This window comes from Panthera tigris, chromosome C1 (genome assembly GCF_018350195.1).
Source record: "Panthera tigris isolate Pti1 chromosome C1, P.tigris_Pti1_mat1.1, whole genome shotgun sequence".
In the NCBI taxonomy this organism is placed as follows: Eukaryota; Metazoa; Chordata; class Mammalia; order Carnivora; family Felidae; genus Panthera; species Panthera tigris.
In genome coordinates, this window is record NC_056667.1 from 113,268,619 (window position 1) to 113,289,609 (window position 20,991).

General features: G+C 41.5%; 1 protein-coding gene across 1 annotated transcript in view; it reads right to left on the reverse strand.

The window, feature by feature from the left end:
• CNTNAP5 (contactin associated protein family member 5) overlaps positions 1-20,991 on the reverse strand; it is a 799,405-nt gene that overhangs the window by 441,277 nt on the left and 337,137 nt on the right. Inside the window, exon 4 of the mRNA XM_042994206.1 lies at positions 9,334-9,481. Coding sequence (XP_042850140.1) covers positions 9,334-9,481 — 148 coding nt within the window. The remainder of the gene's footprint in view (positions 1-9,333; positions 9,482-20,991) is intronic.

Genomic DNA, 20,991 nt, shown 5'->3' on the forward strand with positions numbered 1-20,991 from the left:
GATGGATTTGCTATGGGAAATAAGGGAGAGCGCAGATTGAAAGAATGTTTTCCACGGCTGATTTGGGCACCTGGTATTGTCTACTGAGATGAGGAGGTCCACAAGCAGAAGAAACTGAATGTGGTTGGAGGGTTGATTTTAAGAGTTCCCTTTGGGACATGTGAAATTTGAGCTATTTATGACATAATGAAATTGAGATATCAATCAGGCAAATGCATATGTAGTTTTAGAGCTCAGAAGAGATATTTGGCTCAGGATGAAAATCACTTAACTTATCTAAAAGACACTTCATCTTTATATATTTCAGTCGGTCGGAAGGGAACCTTGGGAGTCATGTGTCCCACTCTAGATTTTGGCTCAGGCTGTGATCTGACAGTCCCAGGATGGAGTCCCATGTTGGGTTCTACACTGACAGTGCAGAGCCTACTTGGGATTCTCTCTCTCTCTCCCTCTGTCTGTCCCTCCCTTGCTCATGCTCTCCCTCTCTCTCAAAATAAATAAATAAACATTAAAAAATAATAAATTTCAATCTGTCCTTGTACAGTACATAGGAGGAGTACTTCCTATTTGAAAGACATGGGGGAAGGGAAGGAACAAAATAGTTACAAACAGAGAGGGAGGCAAACCATAAGAGACTCTGAAGTACAGAGAACAAATTGAGGGTTGATGGGTCGGGGAGGTCAGGAGGTGAGGAAAATGGGTGATGGGCATTGAGGAGGGCATTTGTTGGGATGAGCACTGGGTGTTGTAGGTAAGCGATGAATCACAGGAACCTATTCCTGAAGCCAAGAGCACAGTGTATATATACACTGTATGTAGCTTGTTTGACAATAAATTATATTGAAAGAAAGAAAGAAAGAAAGAAAGAAAGAAAGAAAGAAAGAAAGAAAGAAAGAAAGAAAGAAAGAAAGAAAGACTGTCGAGGCTTGGAGCGTGTTGTACTGTAATGTGCATATTAAATGACAGTGGGGAAGGGGTATGTTGATGATGACAGTGGCATTTCTAATGGAAATCATAACTGAATGATGGAATGGTTGCCACCAATAGCAAAGATACTCGCTCCCTCTCCCAGAATGAGTCGCCATTAATCACAACGAAGAATGGTGCTCTCCATTTCCCTATTTTTTCTTTTGTAGTCTCTACAGGAGATGAATTATTTTTCCCAATTCTATACTGACATCTTTATTTCAAGTGTGCATCTTTACGCTACCAACTCAGTGATGTAGGAGGACCCACGTCCTTTATTTACTTGGGTCACCGCATGAACGTGTTTGGCCAAAAACTAATCAACCTGAACACTGGTCAGAGAGAGAAAACATCCCCACAAAACTTAAAAACCCAGGCACCCCCAGTTGACAACAGTGGTGACACAAGAGGAAACATGGTAATGGAGGAGGTATTCAAGAACTCTTATGAGAACATAATGAGAATCTAGCAAGTGTGGATGCATACATGGAAGATGTGTCATAGTCATCACGAACTCGACACACTGCAAGAAGTGGTTATAACTCGTTCAGATTAGCTGTCAGCACGGTAAAATTATCTTCTTGGTTCACCAGGGAATTATTCACTTCATGAAATTATTCAGCAGAAGCAATCCGAAAAGAAGAACTTGGATTCTAGTCTTGGCAGAATGCCATGGAAGACCACATTGGATCCTACTCTTGGGCAGAGAGAGAGAGAGAGAGAGAGAACCGGAAGGAGGCAGACAGCGGAGATCCCAGAGCCCATGACAGCAGCAGAAGCACCAGCAGAACGCATCTGAATCTGGGAGAGGCCCCTTCTCTGACAGAGGATGTGGTTGGTTAATGTTTCCCCAAAAAGCAACATGTCCTGGCAATACAGGGCGTTCCTCTATGGATACACACCTACTTTAGTACTAGCTGTCAGTTACTAAACACAAACTGTTTGCTACATACTCTGCTTTATGTTTATACACAGTAACTCAAAGGTGACACAGTAGTCTTTAAAGTAATTACCACTGTGATTTGAGGATGAGGAAACAAGAGACTCAAAGGCGTCAGCAGGTTTGCTGGAAGGTTCACGTGTTTCATAACAGGCCATTTGTTCACCCGTTCCTATCTGAGCACACAAAGGGAATCTATTGCTCTGAACTTCATCATGACCATGGCAAAAAAAGACAGCACTGGTAACACGAAAGCAGTGGGAACGTCAGTAAAATGAGATGGTCACTGGGGAATTAATAAAAGAGAATGAAGACGATCAAGAAGAAAAGATGTTAAAAACATAAATACTTAGGGAAAATGGAGATATGCTTTTACTTCTAGAGATTTTAAGACAGAATATACCAGAATAGCCTTAAGGAGGCTCCAAACACAAATCGATCTGGGAACTGCAACCACGGATAATCTCAATTATTCAACGAGAAAAAGTGTAAGGTATGAAAGACACCCATGTGGAAGCAAGATTCTCATAAGCTCATAATTTCATTACTTACAAAAGGCAAGATAGGGACGCCTGTGTAGCTCAGTGGGTTAGGTGTCCGACTTCAGCTCAGGTCGTGATCTCACAGTCCGTGAGTTCAAGCCCCGTGCCAGGTTCTGTGATGACAGCTCAGAGCCTGGAGCCTGCTTCGGATTCTGTGTCTCCCTCTCTCTCTCTGCCCCTCCCCCACTCATGCTCTGTCTCTATCAAAAAATGAATAAACGTTAAAAAATAAAAATAAAAAGGTAAGGGAAAGGCCTTCATTAGAAGGAGTACTGCAGCTTTTAAAAATGTAATAAACACTTTCAAAAATGAACAACGATGGCTAGCGTCTACATCTAAAAATTAATTGCACGTTAAATATTCACGGAACACACAGCAGCTGTCAGACACCAATCTAGGTCCCAGGTAGCTGAGAGGTAGGACATGATTCCACCTTATAGAACAGATTGGTGACAGATTGGTGGGGAAGCCCCAGGTAACTTTAATTTAACAAGATGAAACCTAGAATTGAAACATAAAACCTAAAAGGGGGCCACATGGCAAGGTCTAGGAGGCAAAAAGATTTCAAAAGCAGGTGATATCTGATCTGGCTGGTGAAGGGCAATCAAGAGAGAAAACCTAATGAAGGAGAAAGAGGATTTTTCGGAAAAAGGCAGCTGCAAGAATGAAAACATGCAATCTGGAGAGAAGCCCAGGTCTGTGCCGGGAACCGGGCATGTACACACAGCGGAAGCTGAATATGGGGATATGGCAAATGAGAGGGGTGGAGAACTCTGAGCTCCGCCAAAGGCTGTGAGGAGCCCTTGAAGGGTGAGCCAGTTCTCCTTTCCAGAAGGTCCTGGAAGCAGGGAGACGGCCACTACAGCTGCTGAAATGCTGGCTGAGATAAGAGGAGGGACAAATCAGAGGATCACGTGACTGGGGTCTGCAGAAGTGTACAGGGCACGAGATTTTCAAGCCGGGTTTGGAGAAAGAAGAAAGAGGCTCAAAGAAAGCAAAAGGGAACAAAACAAGAGCCTCCAGCTGGGGCGGACTCTGCCATGTTGAAGGATGACTGCAAGACACTGAAAGGTAGCCTGCTTTGACTCCTCCAACAAGGAGAGAGCTTTTCAAACTGGAAAGGCTAGACTTTATTAGGAAGGAAGTGAAGCCCAGGAGAGGTTAGAGAAGAGGAAGGGTTATCTCTTACTATAAATATCTTTCCTCCTGCAGGCCAGATGAAGTTTTTTAAGTTACTGTAGGGAAATGCGGGAGCAGAGAGAGACAAGTGGCTCTGTTTCCTACCTTCCTGCCCTTGCCTCTTGTGCACTAAGCAGCAAAATCCCGCAGCTCTCCCCCAGTTTCCCCTCTGTGCTCACCCCTCCTGCTGCCTGGAGATCCCCTCTGCCGGGCAAGTCACTACTCAACTTCTGAGACCTAGCTCAGGCGGCTGGTATCTCTGCAATCTTTCTGATACCAACAGTAGCACTGGCTTACTTTGTCCTCTTCCCCTCCCCCCGGGTCCCCTTTGCGGATTCCTATGAGGCACACGCCGTATTTTGTGGCAGGTTTTTATTTACATGCTTGTTACACCCTCTCTGACTATCAGCAATGTCAATCATTTGACAAATACTGAAAGAATACCAAGAACCCAGCATTGTGATGGGTGTGGGGGTACCTGACAGGTGCAGTGACTGCCTTTTCAAAGCAGAGAGTCCAGTCAGGAGACATATGTCAAAGAAACAATTGAAGAATTAATTAATGAAATGCAATCATACAAAAGCGCTTCAAAGAAAAAAAAAACTACAGGATTCATTAAAGTTCACAGAAAGGTCTTGTTTATTTCTTATATCCCTCAGGGCTTTGCATGATGCGTGGTGTATGTGATGTATCTTAATTGCTCAATAAAGTTGTCAACTGAAGGAATAAATGAGTGAATGAGTGAATGAATGAATGAATGAATATGCAGATATTTCCAAAATGGTTAAAACTTTAAGTCTTAAGAAATTATAGAACTGTAAGTTTTCCACCAATCTTTAGCAACATACTCAAATGGATTTTTGGACAAAAAGGTTTATGAGCCCATGGTGTGGGGAGAAAAACAGTTCCCTAGAAACTACAATGGGTGTTATTAACAGCAAGTAATTTCAGGTGAATTACACGGTTGCCCATGCTGAGACTGGACTGATATATGTATCCATTCATTCCTAAATACCTATTTCTGCCTATTAGGTCCAGAGACTTAATAGACAAGGTGCCTATTCTCATGGCACTTACATTCTGGTGAAGGGCTTTGGAGAGGCAAACAACAAACAAGTAAAGCAAAACAAACAAAGAAGATTCTGTTTTGTGAGAGAAACCACGAAGAAAATAAAGGCACAGCATATAGCCAGGGGATAACAGCTGATACACAGGAAGTAGGGCAGGAGACTTTAGAAGGGCAATTAAAGTGGACTTCTCTGGGGGCACTTGGGTGGCTCAGTCAGTTAAGCGTCTGACTCTTGATTTCTGCTCAGGCTATGATCTCATGGTTCCTGAGACTGAGCCCCACATAGGGCTTTATACTGACAGAGTGGAGCCTACTTTGGATTCTCTCTCTCTCCCTCTCTCTCTGCCCCTCCCCCACTCATGCACATGTGTTCTCTCCTCTCTCTCTCAAAATAAATAAATAACATTTTAAGAAAAGTGGACTTCTCTGAAGAGGTGGCATCAGAATTGGAATTGCATTGGCTAAAGGAAGTAACTCTGTAAATTCTTGGAAAAGCTGTTCTGTGCCTAGGGAACAGAAAGTGCAAAGGCCCTGTGGTAGAAAAAGCCTGGCATGTTCCAGGAATAGCAAGATGGCCTCTAAGGGCTGGAAGAACTAAAAGGAATTTGAAGAGGTTGGCAAGGAACCTCCAATAAGAAATTCTACTTGCTGGAAAGGAGTCTCAATTTTATTTTAAGTGAAGTACGCAGGGGAATGATGCAATTCTCTATAATGTTTATAAGAATCACTTTGGCTACTGCCTCCCAAATAGGTTTGGGGAGACTGGGGCATAGAGCGGGAACTCCAGCTGGAAGGTGATTTAAATACACTGGGGGAGAAGAGACAGAGGCTGCAGCTCTGGAAGGCAGAAATATGTGGATTCAGAGCACGTTTTGGAGGAGAGAGCTGATGCAGCTACTGTGAACTTAAATAAGTTGCACAGGAATGCCAGTTATGGGAAAGGAGGACTCAAGACTGCTTTCTGGGCTTTTGCTCTAGCAGGTGAACAAACAGTGGTGCCATTTACTGAGTTCAGGGAGATGTGAACAGGTGTTTGAGGGAATGGTAATCAGGAGTTGTATTTCTGCTCTATTCAATTTAGACTTTCACGAGGACATACCTAGCATATTGCCTATATAATTCTAGAGGTCAGGCCAGGAGATACAGATGTGAAGAAGATCAGCATATCCACAGTGTTTAAATTCATGGGACTCTGTAAATTCAGATGGGCTTGGGGTGTAGATGCAAAGAAGTTCTGAGACAGAGCCCTGAGATTGAGCACAGGTAGCTGGTGAGCCAGAAGGGAAAACCAGGTTTTTAAAAGGTAGAAATATGTAACTGAACCAAATACTACTGAGAGGTTGAGTGAGGTGAGAAAAGGGAAGTGACCACTGGATTTGGTGATGTGGAGTTCTTCACTGGTGGTCTTTGCTGAAGTAGTTTCTGTGGGGTGTTTTGCATTAGATGATAGAGAGATACGTAGATAGACAGATAGATAGATAAATACAGATATAAATAGATACAGATACAGATACAGATACAAATAGATACAGATACAGATACAGATACAGATACAGATACAGATACAGATACAGATACAGATACAAATAGACTACACAGAACTGCTTACATGAGTGTGGGGGCCCCAGGCAAGTCCGAAATTCATCTGCAGGGTGGGCTGTCAGGAAGGGGAGGACGAAACTCGGGCAGGACCTGAAGCTACACTGTTCAGGTAGAATGTCTTCTTCCTCAGGGAAACCTCAGTTCTGATCTTAAAATCTTTCGACCGACTGAATCTGGCCCACCCAGACATCAAGAATACTCTCCTTTCCCCAAAGCCCAGTGACTGCAGATGGTCACCACCTCCCAGCGACTCCTAGGTTAGTGTTTGGTTGGATCCTGGGACCCTGGCTAGCCAAGCAGACACCTGGAACGGAACAGCACGTGTGTCCAGACCGCAGAGAATCAGGTGCAGTGTGCTGGGGTGTGAGCGGGTGGAGGTGCTAACCACACACAGACCTTGGAGAGAAGCTGTTCTGTGAAAAGCAAGGGAGAGAAGGAGTAGCTGCTAAGTAGGGCTAGTCAGCTTTTGTTGTATTCCTTTTGATAGCTTATAGAGCAAAGTCTTCTATGTACAGGAATGACCCAGTCAAAGGGAGGATGAGATGGTATTGAAAGGGAGGACCATCCTCTGATCCAGAGGACACACAGAGACTTGTTTTTAGATAGAAATGAGAGATGAGGGATCGTCTGGGTGGGGCAGTCGTTAAGGAGGCGACTCCTGATTTCAGCACAGGCCACGACCTCGCTGTGTGTGAGATCGAGGCCCACTTCGGGCTCTGCACTGACAGAGCAGAGACTGCTGGGATTCTCTCCCCCATCCCCACATCTCTTTCTCTCCCTCAAAATAAATAAATGTTAAAAAAAAAAAAAAGAAGTGAGAGGTGAATTCTTTTTTTCCCCAAGGGAAAGCAAAAAAGCACCAGGACCAATGATTGGAAAGGACCGAGTGAAAGCAGCTCCCCAAGGTGGCTAACATCCCATCACTCACAATAGGTTCCCAAAGATAAGTTATCCCTTGAGGGAATGCACTCAGTGGACATGGAGCCTACCTGGAGGGCAGACCCCGTAGGACTGGCCTTCCTCCAAATCAGGGACTGTGAGCCTGGTCAAGAATTGGGCTTTAGCAGATCTGTGGGCCTCCTAATATTATAGAAAAATCTGCTTATGAAAAAATGTCACTGTGGGTGCTCTTCTTAAGGGGATGTCCCTTGCTGCCATCAGAGTCTCAAAGGGGTCTGACACTGGGAAAGATGAATGCGTCCCTCCAAGGTCTCTTTCAACCCTCCAGTCTGCTCTTCAACTTGATGCGAGGAGTCTTTTTGTGTATGCATGCAGAACGATGTACATGAACAGCAAAGGAAAGCTGACTGGCTGACAGAAAACAATGAGGACATGTTAAACAGTAATGGGATTGTTACCCCAAAATAAATGGCTGAAGTCATAACTTAGGTAACCTCTTTACTTCAGCATGAAAGTGTCACCTTTTACTTAAAAATAAACTTCCGACTCTCTCTCTCTCTCTCTCTCAAAATATATAAATAAACTTAACAAAAAATTACTTTAAAAAAAAGTTTTCTTTTAAAAAAAAAGGGGGCATCTGGGTGGCTCAGTTGGTTAAGCATCCAACTCTTGGTTTCAGCTCGGGCCATGATCTCATGATTCGTGAGTTCAAGCCCCGCATCAGGCTCTGCACTGATGGTACGGAGCCTGGTTGGGATTTTCTCTGTCTTCCTCTGTCTCTGCCTCCACCCCTCATTCTCTCTCTCTAAATAAATAAATAAATAAATAAATAAATAAATAAATAAATGTAACAAAAAATTACTTAAAAAAAGCTTTAAAATTAAACCTCCGAGTAGCAACACCTGTTATCAAGAGAAGAGGCATCAAGGGAATCTGGGCATGCCAGAGAACCTGGGATTGGAAGCATGTGCCCTTATGGACATTCTGTGCTGTGTTATGCAAGGGCTGAAGTGGAATGCAGTGTTTCTCTAGCCTAATGGTGTGCTGTTGATGTATCTGTTGTATAACATACTCTTTCTGGAAATGCTTGTTCAAGATAAAGACAGCCATTTCACAAGTAAATCCCCTCTGTGCAGAAATTTATTTTTACTAGATGCTCTTATGTCCATCGCTTCCCTAGGGAGCTTGTTAATACTTAGCTTTCTGGGTCCCTACGCCCAGAATCATAATCCAGTATGTACAGGACTTGGCTAGGCAAATGCATTTTTAAGGACCACTCCAGATGATTCTGATACAGGCATTCAGTTGGCCATATTACAAAAAAGCAGTACAAGCACATAACCCAATAGGCACTCTTATAACCAAAACCAAGATCTGTTGAACCATGTTAGTGGTAGCAATCACATGTGTTCATACATTAGGGGTCACTGGGTTTTAGTATATAAGCAGGAGATGTCACTGCTAAGGTAGAAAACTAATTTATGATGGCCTACTTTTAGTTTTAAATATAAAACTTGCAGAGGAGAATTATAGGAATGATTACATTTCCTGCGTAATTCTGACTGTATTCCAGAGCGATTGCCAGTTCTACCCGTGGTTACCATATTCCTTATTTGCCAGCCACTTTTACGTTCAAGAACAGCTCACAGATGAATAGTTGGCTAGCATAACTCCAGGCGAGAAGCACTCCCTGGGTTACATCAGGTTGGAATGCTCCTTTTCCTACCCTTCTAGAACAAGTGAAGAGGGAGAACCTTTTCTCTTCACGGTGCTGAAGGAGGGGTGAATTTATCATACCTGTAATACCTCACTTCTGGGGAAGAATGGAGCCCAAATTCCTCTTCTACTTCAAGGACAAATGATGCTCACATTTCAAGAGCTCTTCACTTTGAACTCTGGGCTGTTGTTAAGCTCTTATCACGTTATCACTACCAAGCTGCTTCATCCCTAGACAGAAGAAGACTTTTTCTAGCTCTGGGTTGAATTTTACATTTTCAAATGTGCAGAAGTTATTAAAGGCTTGAAAGAGTTTTGAAACAACCTGAGATTGCCATCACAATGTAGATAAGCTGGTAACCCTTGGGGGGGGCGGCACTCACAACACATCAGCGTTGAGGGTACGTGTGTACACTTACTATAGGAGCATCCGTAGACCTCCACCCTCATGCCAATCTTTCCACTTGGATTCCATTCCAGGGGCACAAAGCGAATGAAGCGGGCTCTCACTGAGTGCAGTAACTTATGGTGCATCACGCTGTCAGCATTCATGTTTCCTGCAAAGGTCTGCGGAGAGAAAAGGAGGCCCCATGAGATTTGTGACACCATTGCGTCTCCTTCCCATGCCGAGCTCAAAGCACCTCACTGCAAATCCACATATGTTACTCCACTGAGTCTTTCCAAGAAAATCCTCAGTTTCACAGATATGTCAAATAGAAACCGACTCCTGTGAAAATTCATTATGTGCCTTTTTTTTTCAGAAATGCTATCCATTACTCTTTGAGGAATTCTCTCCCCCAAGGTTAGACATGACACCTGAAAGCTTCACAAAGTAAATAATACCATGACGTTCCAATATTTCTAATACTCATAGTCCCTTCCTGTGGTAGAGGAGATAAGTGGCCATCTCCTCTTAGAAGGAAAAGGCTTTCATTGAAGTAACTGTTACCATCAGTTGAGGCCAGTAACTATGCTAAGCACTTTCTATTATGATTACTACCATTTCACAGATTAAAAAAAAATACCTGAAGCGTAAAGAGAAAAAGGGTGAAGAAAAAAGAAATCTTCACATCATCCAATTGGTTAGGAATTGGTCTGAGATTCAATTCCATGGTCGTCCTATTCCAAAGCTTGTGGTTTTTCTACAGCCCCACACTCTTCAACTATCGCCATGTCAATCGTTACTGGAGGGAGAAGGGGGGTTCTGACTCTTATGACTCTTAGGTAACTCATTTTCTCAGGAAGTTGAAGCAAAGGAGCACATAGTTTGGGAACTATTGGGCGCACCAGAATTATGTCCTCTAGTCTTCATTTGGATGAGGGATTTCTGGAGTAAAAATTTTTCTGAAGATGGAATCCAAAGTCTCACACCCCATCTCTTTTCCCCATTGGGGTAGAATATACGTAACATAAACGTCCCACTGAAACCATTTTAAAGTGTATGTTTTAGTGGCATTAAATACTTTCACACCATTGTGCAACCCTCACCACTAGCCATCCGGACAACTTTCTCATCACCCCAAGGTTCCCTAATCCTTAAGACAGTATGTCATCTAGCACATGGATTTGCTTGCTTCATTAAAAATCGTCATTTGCCTTCTTTTCTGATTCAAGTATTTGTAGACAAAGCATACTTGCTAATGTCCCATCAATGTCAATAAAAAGGAGATCCACTAGTTTGTCAAGTGGCCAAAATGAACACAAAGTAAAGTATCTTATGTAAACAATGGAATTGAATCCATTTTCAAAGATCCAGTCTGAACCTTGTCTGTATCCTCACCACAGCTGTGAACACTCAGACATTCTGCAGCACACAATACACCCAGGGGCTACTAACTCTGACATGAAGCAATTGATAGCGTCACTATTACGCAGCACAAAGTGGCTTACTGAAGAATGGATACATTCACTTCCTAATTTGCAGCTACACCTGCAACAAAATTCTCATGTAACGGAATGACTTAGTGGAGAGGAATTCCTCAAGATTCAAATCCAACATCCAGGCCACAGATTTAGGCAAGGCTGTACCATTTTTTCTTCATGCAAATAAGAATGACTCTACTTGGCAGGCTGGCTCTTCCACATGTCCTGCTCCCAACTTTACATATGGTACAGGTATAAACCTTCTTCAGTCCCTTGTTCACTTAGAAAGGATCTCTCCCAGGGCACCCGGGTGGCTCAGTCAGTTAAGCATCCGACTTCGGCTCAGGTCATGATCTCACAGTTTGTGGGTTAAAGCCCCGTGTAGGGCTCTGTGCTGACAACTCAGAGCCTGGAGCCTGCTTCTCCCTAGAGAATCTCCCTAGAGATTCTGTGTCTCCCTCTCTCTCTGCCCCTCCCCCACTCACGCTCTATCTCCCTCTGTCTCAAAAATAAATAAACGTTAAAAAAAAGAAAGGAATTTTCCCTATAGAGTTTAGAGTTTTCGGTTTCCATTTTTAATATGTTTTTGTCCACATTTCTTTGATATATATGTTCATACATGTTGTATATCTTGGGGAGAGGTACTGGTGGTTTCTGATTGTCCTGGATAGAATGAAGGTATTTCATGGTTTTCTACAACCTAACTGGGGAGTTTCCATTCAGTAATCTGGACTCCCTCTTACTCATGGATGCTACCACCCACCTCCCAGGCACATAAAGGCCCTGGGTCTATAGTATCTCTATCTAACCTAAACTTTCAATAAAATCTTTCTTACACTGAGGACAATGGGGTGCCCCCTTCAGAGTTCTATGTAATATATAGACCAAATATATCTTAAGCTAACATTTAAATCCTGGTTGTATAATTCTAGATATAAGATTTATTTTGTGAACCTGGAATCCTTTATAGGATCCCTTAACTCATGTACTAAGTGCTCTGATGACGGAATCTTGGATTCTCATCAAAAAGGGCACATCTTGGAAAGATTGTGTAACATTAGGCAAGCGACTTAATCTTTCTGAGTCTCTCTGTCATGATCTGAACACCTCACGGTCCCAGAGCTATATAATTTGTAGTTTCGTAGCCTCATAGGCTCATGCCAGAGGAGACCCAAGGTCTCAAAGTTTGAGATCTCAAAGTATGCAGTGCATGGTCCCAGGACCCTCTTGGTGCTAAGAGGCTAACATTAACTTGGGAATACTTAAAGCTGGAGGCAGACTGAGTCTAAAGGAAGCTTCAGCCAAATTCTCACCAAGTTCACTAGTTCAACTTCTGACAAGATCAAAAGTAATCATCATATATCAATGCAGGAAGTTGCAGGCTAGAAAGAAAAGCAAACAAATGTCTCCTTCCTCTTCCAGTGCTTGAATTCCAAAGCCCTATTAGATTCATTAAAGCTATCACTCACCCCAAGTCAGCTCAACTGCTAAAGATACCTGGACAGCATTAAGGGTGACAGCTGACTTTTCATGAGAAATGTTAGAGACCAACTAATGCTGAAAGTAGGATACCATTAATCTAGCATTCTTTTGTTTTAAGTTTCTTTATTTTGAGAGAGTAAAGAGAGCAGAGACAGAGGGAGAGAGAGAATCCAAAGTAGGCTCCACACCATTAGTGCAGAACCCAATGCCGGGCTCAAACTCACGAACTGTAAGACCGAGACCTGAGCCAAAATCAAAAGTTGAACACTTAAGCCACCCAGGTGCCCCTCAACTTAACATTCTATACCCAGCAAAAATAGCTTCCAGCTCTGAAGAAAAAATAAACATAGTTTCATTTAAACAAAACCTGAGATAATTTATTACCAATAGATCTCCACTGCTAAGAATTGCTACATAAGTAATTCTATCTAAAGAAATTGATACAAGATAGAATTTTCCATTTTTTTAATTAATTTGTTTATTTTTGAGAGAAAGAGAGAGAACACGCACATGCCAGTGCATGAGTAGGGGAGAGGCAGAGAGAAGGAAAGAGAGAATCCCAAGCAGGCTCCATGCTGCACTGTCAGTGTGGAGCTGGATGCAGGGCTCAAAGTCATGAACTGTGATATCATGACCAGATGTGAAATCAAGAGTTAGACGCTTAACCAACTGAACCAACCAGGTGCCCCAAAGACAGAATTTTCAATGTGCAGGAAGGAATTAAGGATACTGAAAGGGTTAAATGTGTGGGTAAGAATAAAAGACTAGATTTCTTTCTTTTCCTAAAAATTGTAAAGTCAATTCACACTTTAGAGGAAAACTAAAAACACATTGTGAGATTTATAACATATATAGAAGAAAACATATGTCAACAAAGCTGCATAGAACGGGATACAGGATAAATAGAATTACACTAGTGCAAGGCTGCACATTGTATATAAAGTGATATATTAGCAATTTTATATAAATTATGTTAAAGATGCACAAAAATAAACCAAAAAGGTATAGCCGCAAAGCCAATAAAAGAGAAAGGATGGAATAACATAATAATAATAATAATAATGATAATAATAATAATATAAGAACAACAAACCTGATCCCAGTTTAACACAAAATAAGATAGGAAATGAGAAACAAAGGAATAAATCACAGACAAGAAAAAAAAAAAAAGGTAAACTTAAACTTTACCAAACTGGTGATTACATTAAAAGAAAAATGATTAAAACTCCAGTGAAAAGTTAGAAATTGTCGGGCTGATGGAATAAGCGTGTGTGAGGAAGAAGCCAGTAAGGATGTAGAATATTCAAACAGTGAAACTGGCCTAATTAATGTTCACAGAACATGGAACGATGACAGGTTAAATACATTGTTTTCAAGTGCACACATAGGACATTCACTAAGAGGGACCCTATCATATATGGTAAAAAAAATCATATGGCTTGTTTTCTGACCACAATTAAGTTGTCATAATAATAACTTATTTAGGAAACCCTCAAATGTTTGGAAGTTATTCAACACACTTTTAAATGACTCATAGGTCAAAGAAGAAATCAAAATGGAATTTAGAAAATAGTTCTAATTGAATGATGATAAGAACACTGTATCAACATTTCTGGAACATAGCCAAAGCAGCCCTTAGAAGAAAATGGATGGTTACAAATGCCTTTTTTTTTTTTACATGAGAAGGAAGAAGTAAAGTTAAAAATCTATATTTCCATCCCAAGAAGATAAAAAACTAGTAAATCTGAACTCAGAATGTTATACTCAGCACTAAAAAATAACCAACAACACCTGCTCCAATACGTGTGTTGGGCAAAAGTAGCTAGCCATCAGGAGTGCATACTACACGATTCTATGTATATGAAGTTCTAGAAGGCGCAGAACTACGCTCTGAGGATGGAAATCACATCAGCAATTTTCTCGATGATGCGAGACAGAAAATGACCACAAAGAATATCCATCAATTCATCTGAACATAACTTCCACACAAGGTAGAAAATCTGCATGATCTTCATTTTAAAGATGAGACAACTTGATTTTGGAGAGCCTAAATTGAATCATAAATTATAAATCAAGAAATTATCAAATTGAGACTGGATTATAGAGACTCTGATTAAAGTCCGGTGACCCTCTGATTGCATTCTCATTATTGCCCATATACATCGGGTTTCTGAAACCAAATCATGGCTGTGGGACAATAAGAGCTACCAGGTTTGAGGGTCTGCTCCACGCCAGGCACTTGCTAGGCCCTCCATATAATTTTCGTTCACTCTGTCTACCTCAAGAAGGTTTAGCCAGCTTCCTCACTAAAGGAGCCTCCCCCCGCTCCCCCACACACGTACATTTCAACTTTCCGAAGTTGCGGCACATCTTACAATTGTGCTGCCAGTCGACAAGGGATTCCCCACCTCACTGGCAGGCTTTGGGAATCAGGTCAATTTGGGGCAACGGTATCTATACTGTTTCTCACAAGTTTGTTTGGTTCTCACCCCACATCAACCAACAGTATACTGAATCTGGGCACAAACCTTTTACTATTGTCGTGGGATAAGTGGCATTATTTTATAATAAAATATCATGCATATTGTTCTTTTTAAAAAATGTTTATTTATTTATTTTTAGAGAGAAAGAGAGAGGGCAGGAGGGACAGAGAAAGAGGGAGAGAGAATCTCAAACAGGTTTCACACTGTCAGCACAGACCCCACGGTCGGGCTCCATCTCATGAACCATGAGATCATGACCTGAGCCAAAATCAAGAGTCAGATGCTGAACCTACTGACTCAAGAGTCAGAGCCACCCAGGAACCCCTCATGCATATGGTTCTTGAGGCTGTTCATTGATTTGGTCCTTATATAAGAACATAGTGCATAAGCTCATCTTTCTTCTCCCATATCATCCCCCATAGTTCAAGAAGTGTAACAACCACAGAAGGTGAGTTCATGTGCGCTCATAAGAGAAAACAACTACCTAGAAGGGGGCTCACAGGAGGAGCATGTAGGAGAACACACAAGAAAACGAGAGTTTCAGAGTCAGCATTCAGCTCCTTCCCCTTACACATTCATTCCTTGTCACTACACAACGTTTTGGCTTATGAAAGGAAGACCCTTTGCTCATGATGAAAGTGCTGATACTCTTTTTATTCTTTACTAGGCAGCTAATGGAGTAGGCACAAACTATGAGGCTAAGACGGGATGGTCAGTGGCACTTACCCATGGAGAGTGAACGGGTCTGGGCTCGCTGCTACCCAAGCAACTCACTTGGCTGTAACAAATACATCACATTGTGCCAAACCCACTGATGGCTCTGACTGGCAGCGAGACTGCAAGCATCCAGGTGCCATGGGGAAGATGTCATTAATTTGCCTAACTGCAGCGTGGGCAATAAATAACAGGTGCAGCAACCAAATTCTGCCTCCGTAACCTTGACAGGGAATATCAGGAATTCTCAGGGAGACCTATTTCAAGTCTGGTGCTCTGCCAAACTCCATGCTGCCTAAGGGTCTGTTTTAAAAGAAGCAGTAGAGTGGGAGAGAAAGGATATGAGCTGTGAGTGCTAATCCTAACCACCTTGCTGATTCGCTCTGTCGTCCCTTGCAAAGCGCAAGGACTGTAGTTCCTTTGGGGATATGGGCTGTATCTTATTTTAAACCGGAATGTCTAGTGCACGGAACGTGGTATTTCTTCAAGGTATGTTGAAATGGCATTTGGCAACCCAAACCAAATCTGTGCACTGTAGTTATTTCAAAATCAGTGAATTTCAAACAGCATCTTAACTTCGCTCACACTGGTATTAGTAAGTTGCTGAATCACTGAGTGAATGAATAAGCAAAGGAACACAACTTTTCTGACTCTTGGTTTTCTCACCAGGAGAACCGTGCAAATAAAATCTCCAAGGCAGTGGCGAAACTTACATTAAATACTACATGCAAATGACATTGCACATAATAGATTCTCACAAACCACACAATACTCTCACAGAGAGACAGAAATTCCAATAGCTAGTTCCTGTGTAAAAATATCTTTGTGTGAGAGCATATTCTGAAGCAGTGAGTTACTAATACCCTCAAGCCCCATGCAAGGCATTTGTCAATCATACTTACATTTTCTGAATGACATTCAAAGGGTTCTCCCAGAAAAACAGTACAAACTAAAGCTAAGGAAGGACTAGCAACCCAGAGCTAATCAGAAATACATTTTTTTTCTTATTTAATAAGATACATTTAATAAGGCAGAGGGTAATTAACATGCAAACTGCGGAGTTAAAACTAAAATTGATACACCCATTCAGGCTTTGAAGTTCCAAACTGCTCTGTAGGTGTGCTGAGCACTTTGTGCTGAAATGGATTTCAGATAGGCACTTATACAAAAGAAAATGAGAGGTAAGTGTTAGGAACTAGACACTATTGGTGGGAGACAGGAATTCTGTTTCTTACCATTTATTTGCTGTTTTTATATATTTTTTTATTTGAGTATAATTGATACCCAGCATCACATTAGTTTCAGGTGTATAACATAGTGATCTGACAAGTTCATAAGTTATGGCACGTGCACCCCAAGTGTAGCTACCACCTGTCACCATACCTCACTATTACAGTATCATTGACCATATTCCTTAAGTGACAAATTTTAGGGGTATAAAAAGGAGAATCAGACTACTGAATTCTTTTTTTATTCTACTCCTGTTTGTAGGAAAAGTGTCCATTACATCATTATATCCTTATAAGAGCAGATGTGGTATATCTACTTGCAATTTCATAACAGCAATTATTTAATTGGGCTAGAAAGCCACCCTGAATTTGATAACTGCATAAGAACAACTCCACCTCTGTCGCTTGATCCTGATAGCTGGCAAAGAGGAAAACTAATCCATGGCACTGTCCTCCTTTGCCAGTACAGTCTCCAGAGTAGGAGAACAGTTCAAGGATTGAGGGCAATAGTAGAGAAAAACTGTCACTCCCACTTGACCTTGATCACAAGTGGAGTAGGGTTCTCAGGTCAAGCCCTGCTAGTAACCATCACACACTCATGTTCTGTTCCCTTCTCTTAGGAATGACATGTTCTTATTTTTTTCCAGTTCGTGACTGTATCACTGAAGAGATATTTGCTTCCTCCTCTGTTTCTGGAAGTAGAAGTGCCCTCCAGCTTGAGGTATGAGTGCTTCCTCATTCCCACCCCAGCCCTGACACAACCTTTGCCAGACATGTGCTCTCATGCAGTCAATGGCCAATTGTCATTTTGCTCCTAGACTCCCTGTCCTGACCTTAACTGTCAGTCATCTGCTTGAAAGGATGGTTACTGTGGTTATTGTGTGGCCAGTTGAGAAAATGGAATGTTATGTGAAGTCATAATACTGGCCACTTTATTATTTTTTTATTAATTTATTTATTTTTGAGAGAGACAGACAGTGCAAGCTGGGGAGGGGCAGAGAGAGAGGGAGGCACAGAATCTGAAGCAAGCTCCAGGCTCTGAGCTGTCAGCACAGAGCCTGATGCAAGGCTTGAACCTATGAACTGTGAGATCATGACCTGAGCTGAAGTCGGACGTTTAACTGACTGAGACACCCAGGCGCTCTTTGATCACTTTAGCATTAAATTACCCATATTAAAGTTATTTGCATGCAAATCTCATCAGGTATAAAGTCTCCAAACAAACTTAACCCATCACATGCATTCTGGCTTATTCCAGAGTAAGCCAGAGATAGTGAGGGAAATAGTGAGACTTGCCAGCAAAGTTAGTGAGTAACTTACGAAGATTAAAGGCCTTCAATTAAATGCCTCTCCCACTGGAGGCACCAGTGCCCTCAGAAACCAGTACCCATCCCTAGGCAGAAAAACTGGTTTCTCATAGATACCACAGACCATGACCGTGGCATCTGGATATCTACCTCCACTTTCTCCTTCAAAAGTGATTAATTCTATATCCATTTCCTCATCTTCCCCCAGTCTGATGAACCAGTGTGTTCCTCTGTAATCTACTTGAATTAAAACAATTCCATCAATATCTCAAGTGCAAAGAGAATTAATTCATTGAATGTCAACAGTTACAAGCGCTAGGAGAGGGCATTGCTAAAGTTATGTTAAAGTAGAAGTTGAAGGAAGGGCTCTCAAATTGCCACTGGCCTCTGCCCATTTACAGCTTTAACAAATCATCATTGACTTAAAGGAAGTTTCCAAGTTAAGTTGCTCAAAACTCTCCCTAGACCAATAGGAACCTTATGCATACAATTAGGCTATCAGCATCGTTGTGACAATTATTGATCTAGGTCACATTACTAGAAAATAAAGTAAGATCAACTAATAATGTGTAAATAAGATATATTAACCCACAGCTAAATAATAGAAATGTGGTATTTTGTCTACCAGAGTGGATGATCCAGAACCCTAATTATTCTTGAGGACACTATGCATGTACAGATAAATATTTGTTTAAAAATATGTATTTATATGAGACACCAAATTCCTCCATTGTCATTGCTGTGTTTGTTCAGAGGTTCCAATTTTTGTGTGACTTCTGCTGCGTTAAGTATAATGGGTAATAAAGTGATTGTTGACAACACTGTCATATATTTACATTTCCATCTCTTGTGCTAAGAGCTATAACACCATCATGTATGGCAGCTTGACCATATGGTGCACAACTGGAGAAGATTGAAACACCCACTTAGCAAAATCAGACTTTTCAGACTCCACTAAAGCAAAAAGAAACAATTCCTTTGCCCTCTTCTGATTTCTGGAAAAGAAAGACAAAGCTTTCTGAACTTCCTGGTTCATGAAATGGAGAACTGAGCATGGGGGTTGCCAGGAGGGCCTGGTCTTCTATTACAGGATCCAGACCGAAGAGACCCTACAGTAAGGACCTGGTCCAGAGCTAGAAAGAGACTACCCGATACATCCAGGGTAAAGTCATGGGGCAAAGGGAATAATGAATACCAAGATGGAAAGACTGTTGAGCTTTTCTGCCCGTTTATGTGCACTGCAGTCTTTTGTAGGGGCTCTTGCCAACTCCTTTTCCCTTCCCAGTACAACCCACCCTCCTATCTTGCTTTATTTTCCTTCCTAAACTCATCTTGCTTTACTTCTTTGTCTCTCTCCTTGCACTGTGAGCTCCAAGAGAGCAGGGACTTCTGGAATCACATGTGAGGCCCAGAAAGATTTGCTGAATAAAGGAACGATACACGTTTTTTCCCCTAAATTGTTCCATTATGGAACCCTGCTCTTTTTTCCATGGAACATCTTAAAAGAATATTGCACTGTAGAAATATGCACAAAGCATCACCCTGAGAGAATTTCATGTTCATACCTTTTGGTGGACAAACCAAAGATAGAAGTTTTAAGACATTTTCTCAAGGAAGGACAATTAGTTGAAGGGAGAATTGAAGCAATATTACGTATAGGAGTTCCTTCTACCATTATGGCTGACTTTCATGCTCTTAATTCCTTGACTAGAGCATTTCAGAGAAGCAAATAGAGAGGGAAGTTTCAATCTGTATAGTTAAGAAAGCCTAAGCTATCCAGCCTATCAAAAACTACCCGAGGGAGAAGTATCACAAGGAGAGAGTGGGCAACATACATTGTCCACATTTCTTCCTTCATTCTATTCTGTGCCTGTGATGGTTCAATTGTTCGCCTCACAAACTATATGAAGACTGTGGATGTGGTTCCCACTGTCCTTTACATTTAACTGGCCAGAGAACAGGCTAGGTCCTACGAGGACCAAGTGAGGACTAAAGGGTTCTAGGATGTTCTTACCATTATTTCCTCCACAGTGCTTTACGGGCTCACTTCCAAATAGCAATGTCTATACCAGCTGATAAGCCCCAATTCACCTGTCATGTAGCTGATTTTCTCCTAAAGATAATTTAACCTTGCTGAATAGAAACCTTTGAGGAGACAGCAGATTTCTCTGGAAATAGGAGCATGGAAGCAGTCAACACATGTCTTTTTTTTTTTTTCCTTCATTCGTTTTCCTGAGATTTGGATCTCAAACCAGCATTCTGAAGAGAAGGTGTTAGCTCATTGTCAGCCTTTGGCAAAACCATATAATAGGCCAAGTTTATCATGATCTACTTCTCTTATCCTTTCCTCCTTTGTTCCATTTCTGCTCTTAGCTGACTTTTAGCTATTTTCTGTCAAATTTTTAGTAGCTCAAGCAATGACCCTAGGAAACATCAGAATTTCCTTTTTTTTTTTCAGTTTTATTGGGAAATAATTGACATGCATCAATGTATAAGTTTAAGGTGTACAGAATGGTGTTTTGATTTACATAGATTGTGAAATGATTCCCACAATAGGTTTCATTATTCATCATATTGCATATAAATGCAATAAAAAGAAAAGGAAATGAATTCTCCTTATGATGTAAACTCTTAGGGTTCAGTCTCAACAACTTTCCTATAACATCACGTAGCTATGTTAGCTACGGGCATCATTATGTTGTAGATGACATCCCTAGTAGTCATTTACCTGATAACTGGACATTTGTAGCTTCTGACCACTTTCCTTCAGTCCCCTTCCCCCACACCTTCTTTCTCCATTCATTTCCCAATGGACCCTCAGGTTGTTTCCATGTTTTGGCTAATTGTACATAATGCTGGGGGTTAGCTCATTGTCATGAGGGTGCAGATATCTTTGTTTATATCAGCGTTTTCATTTCCTCTGGATATATTTCAAGAGCAGGACTGATGGACCATATGATGATTCTATTTCTAATCATTTGATGATCCTCCATACTGTT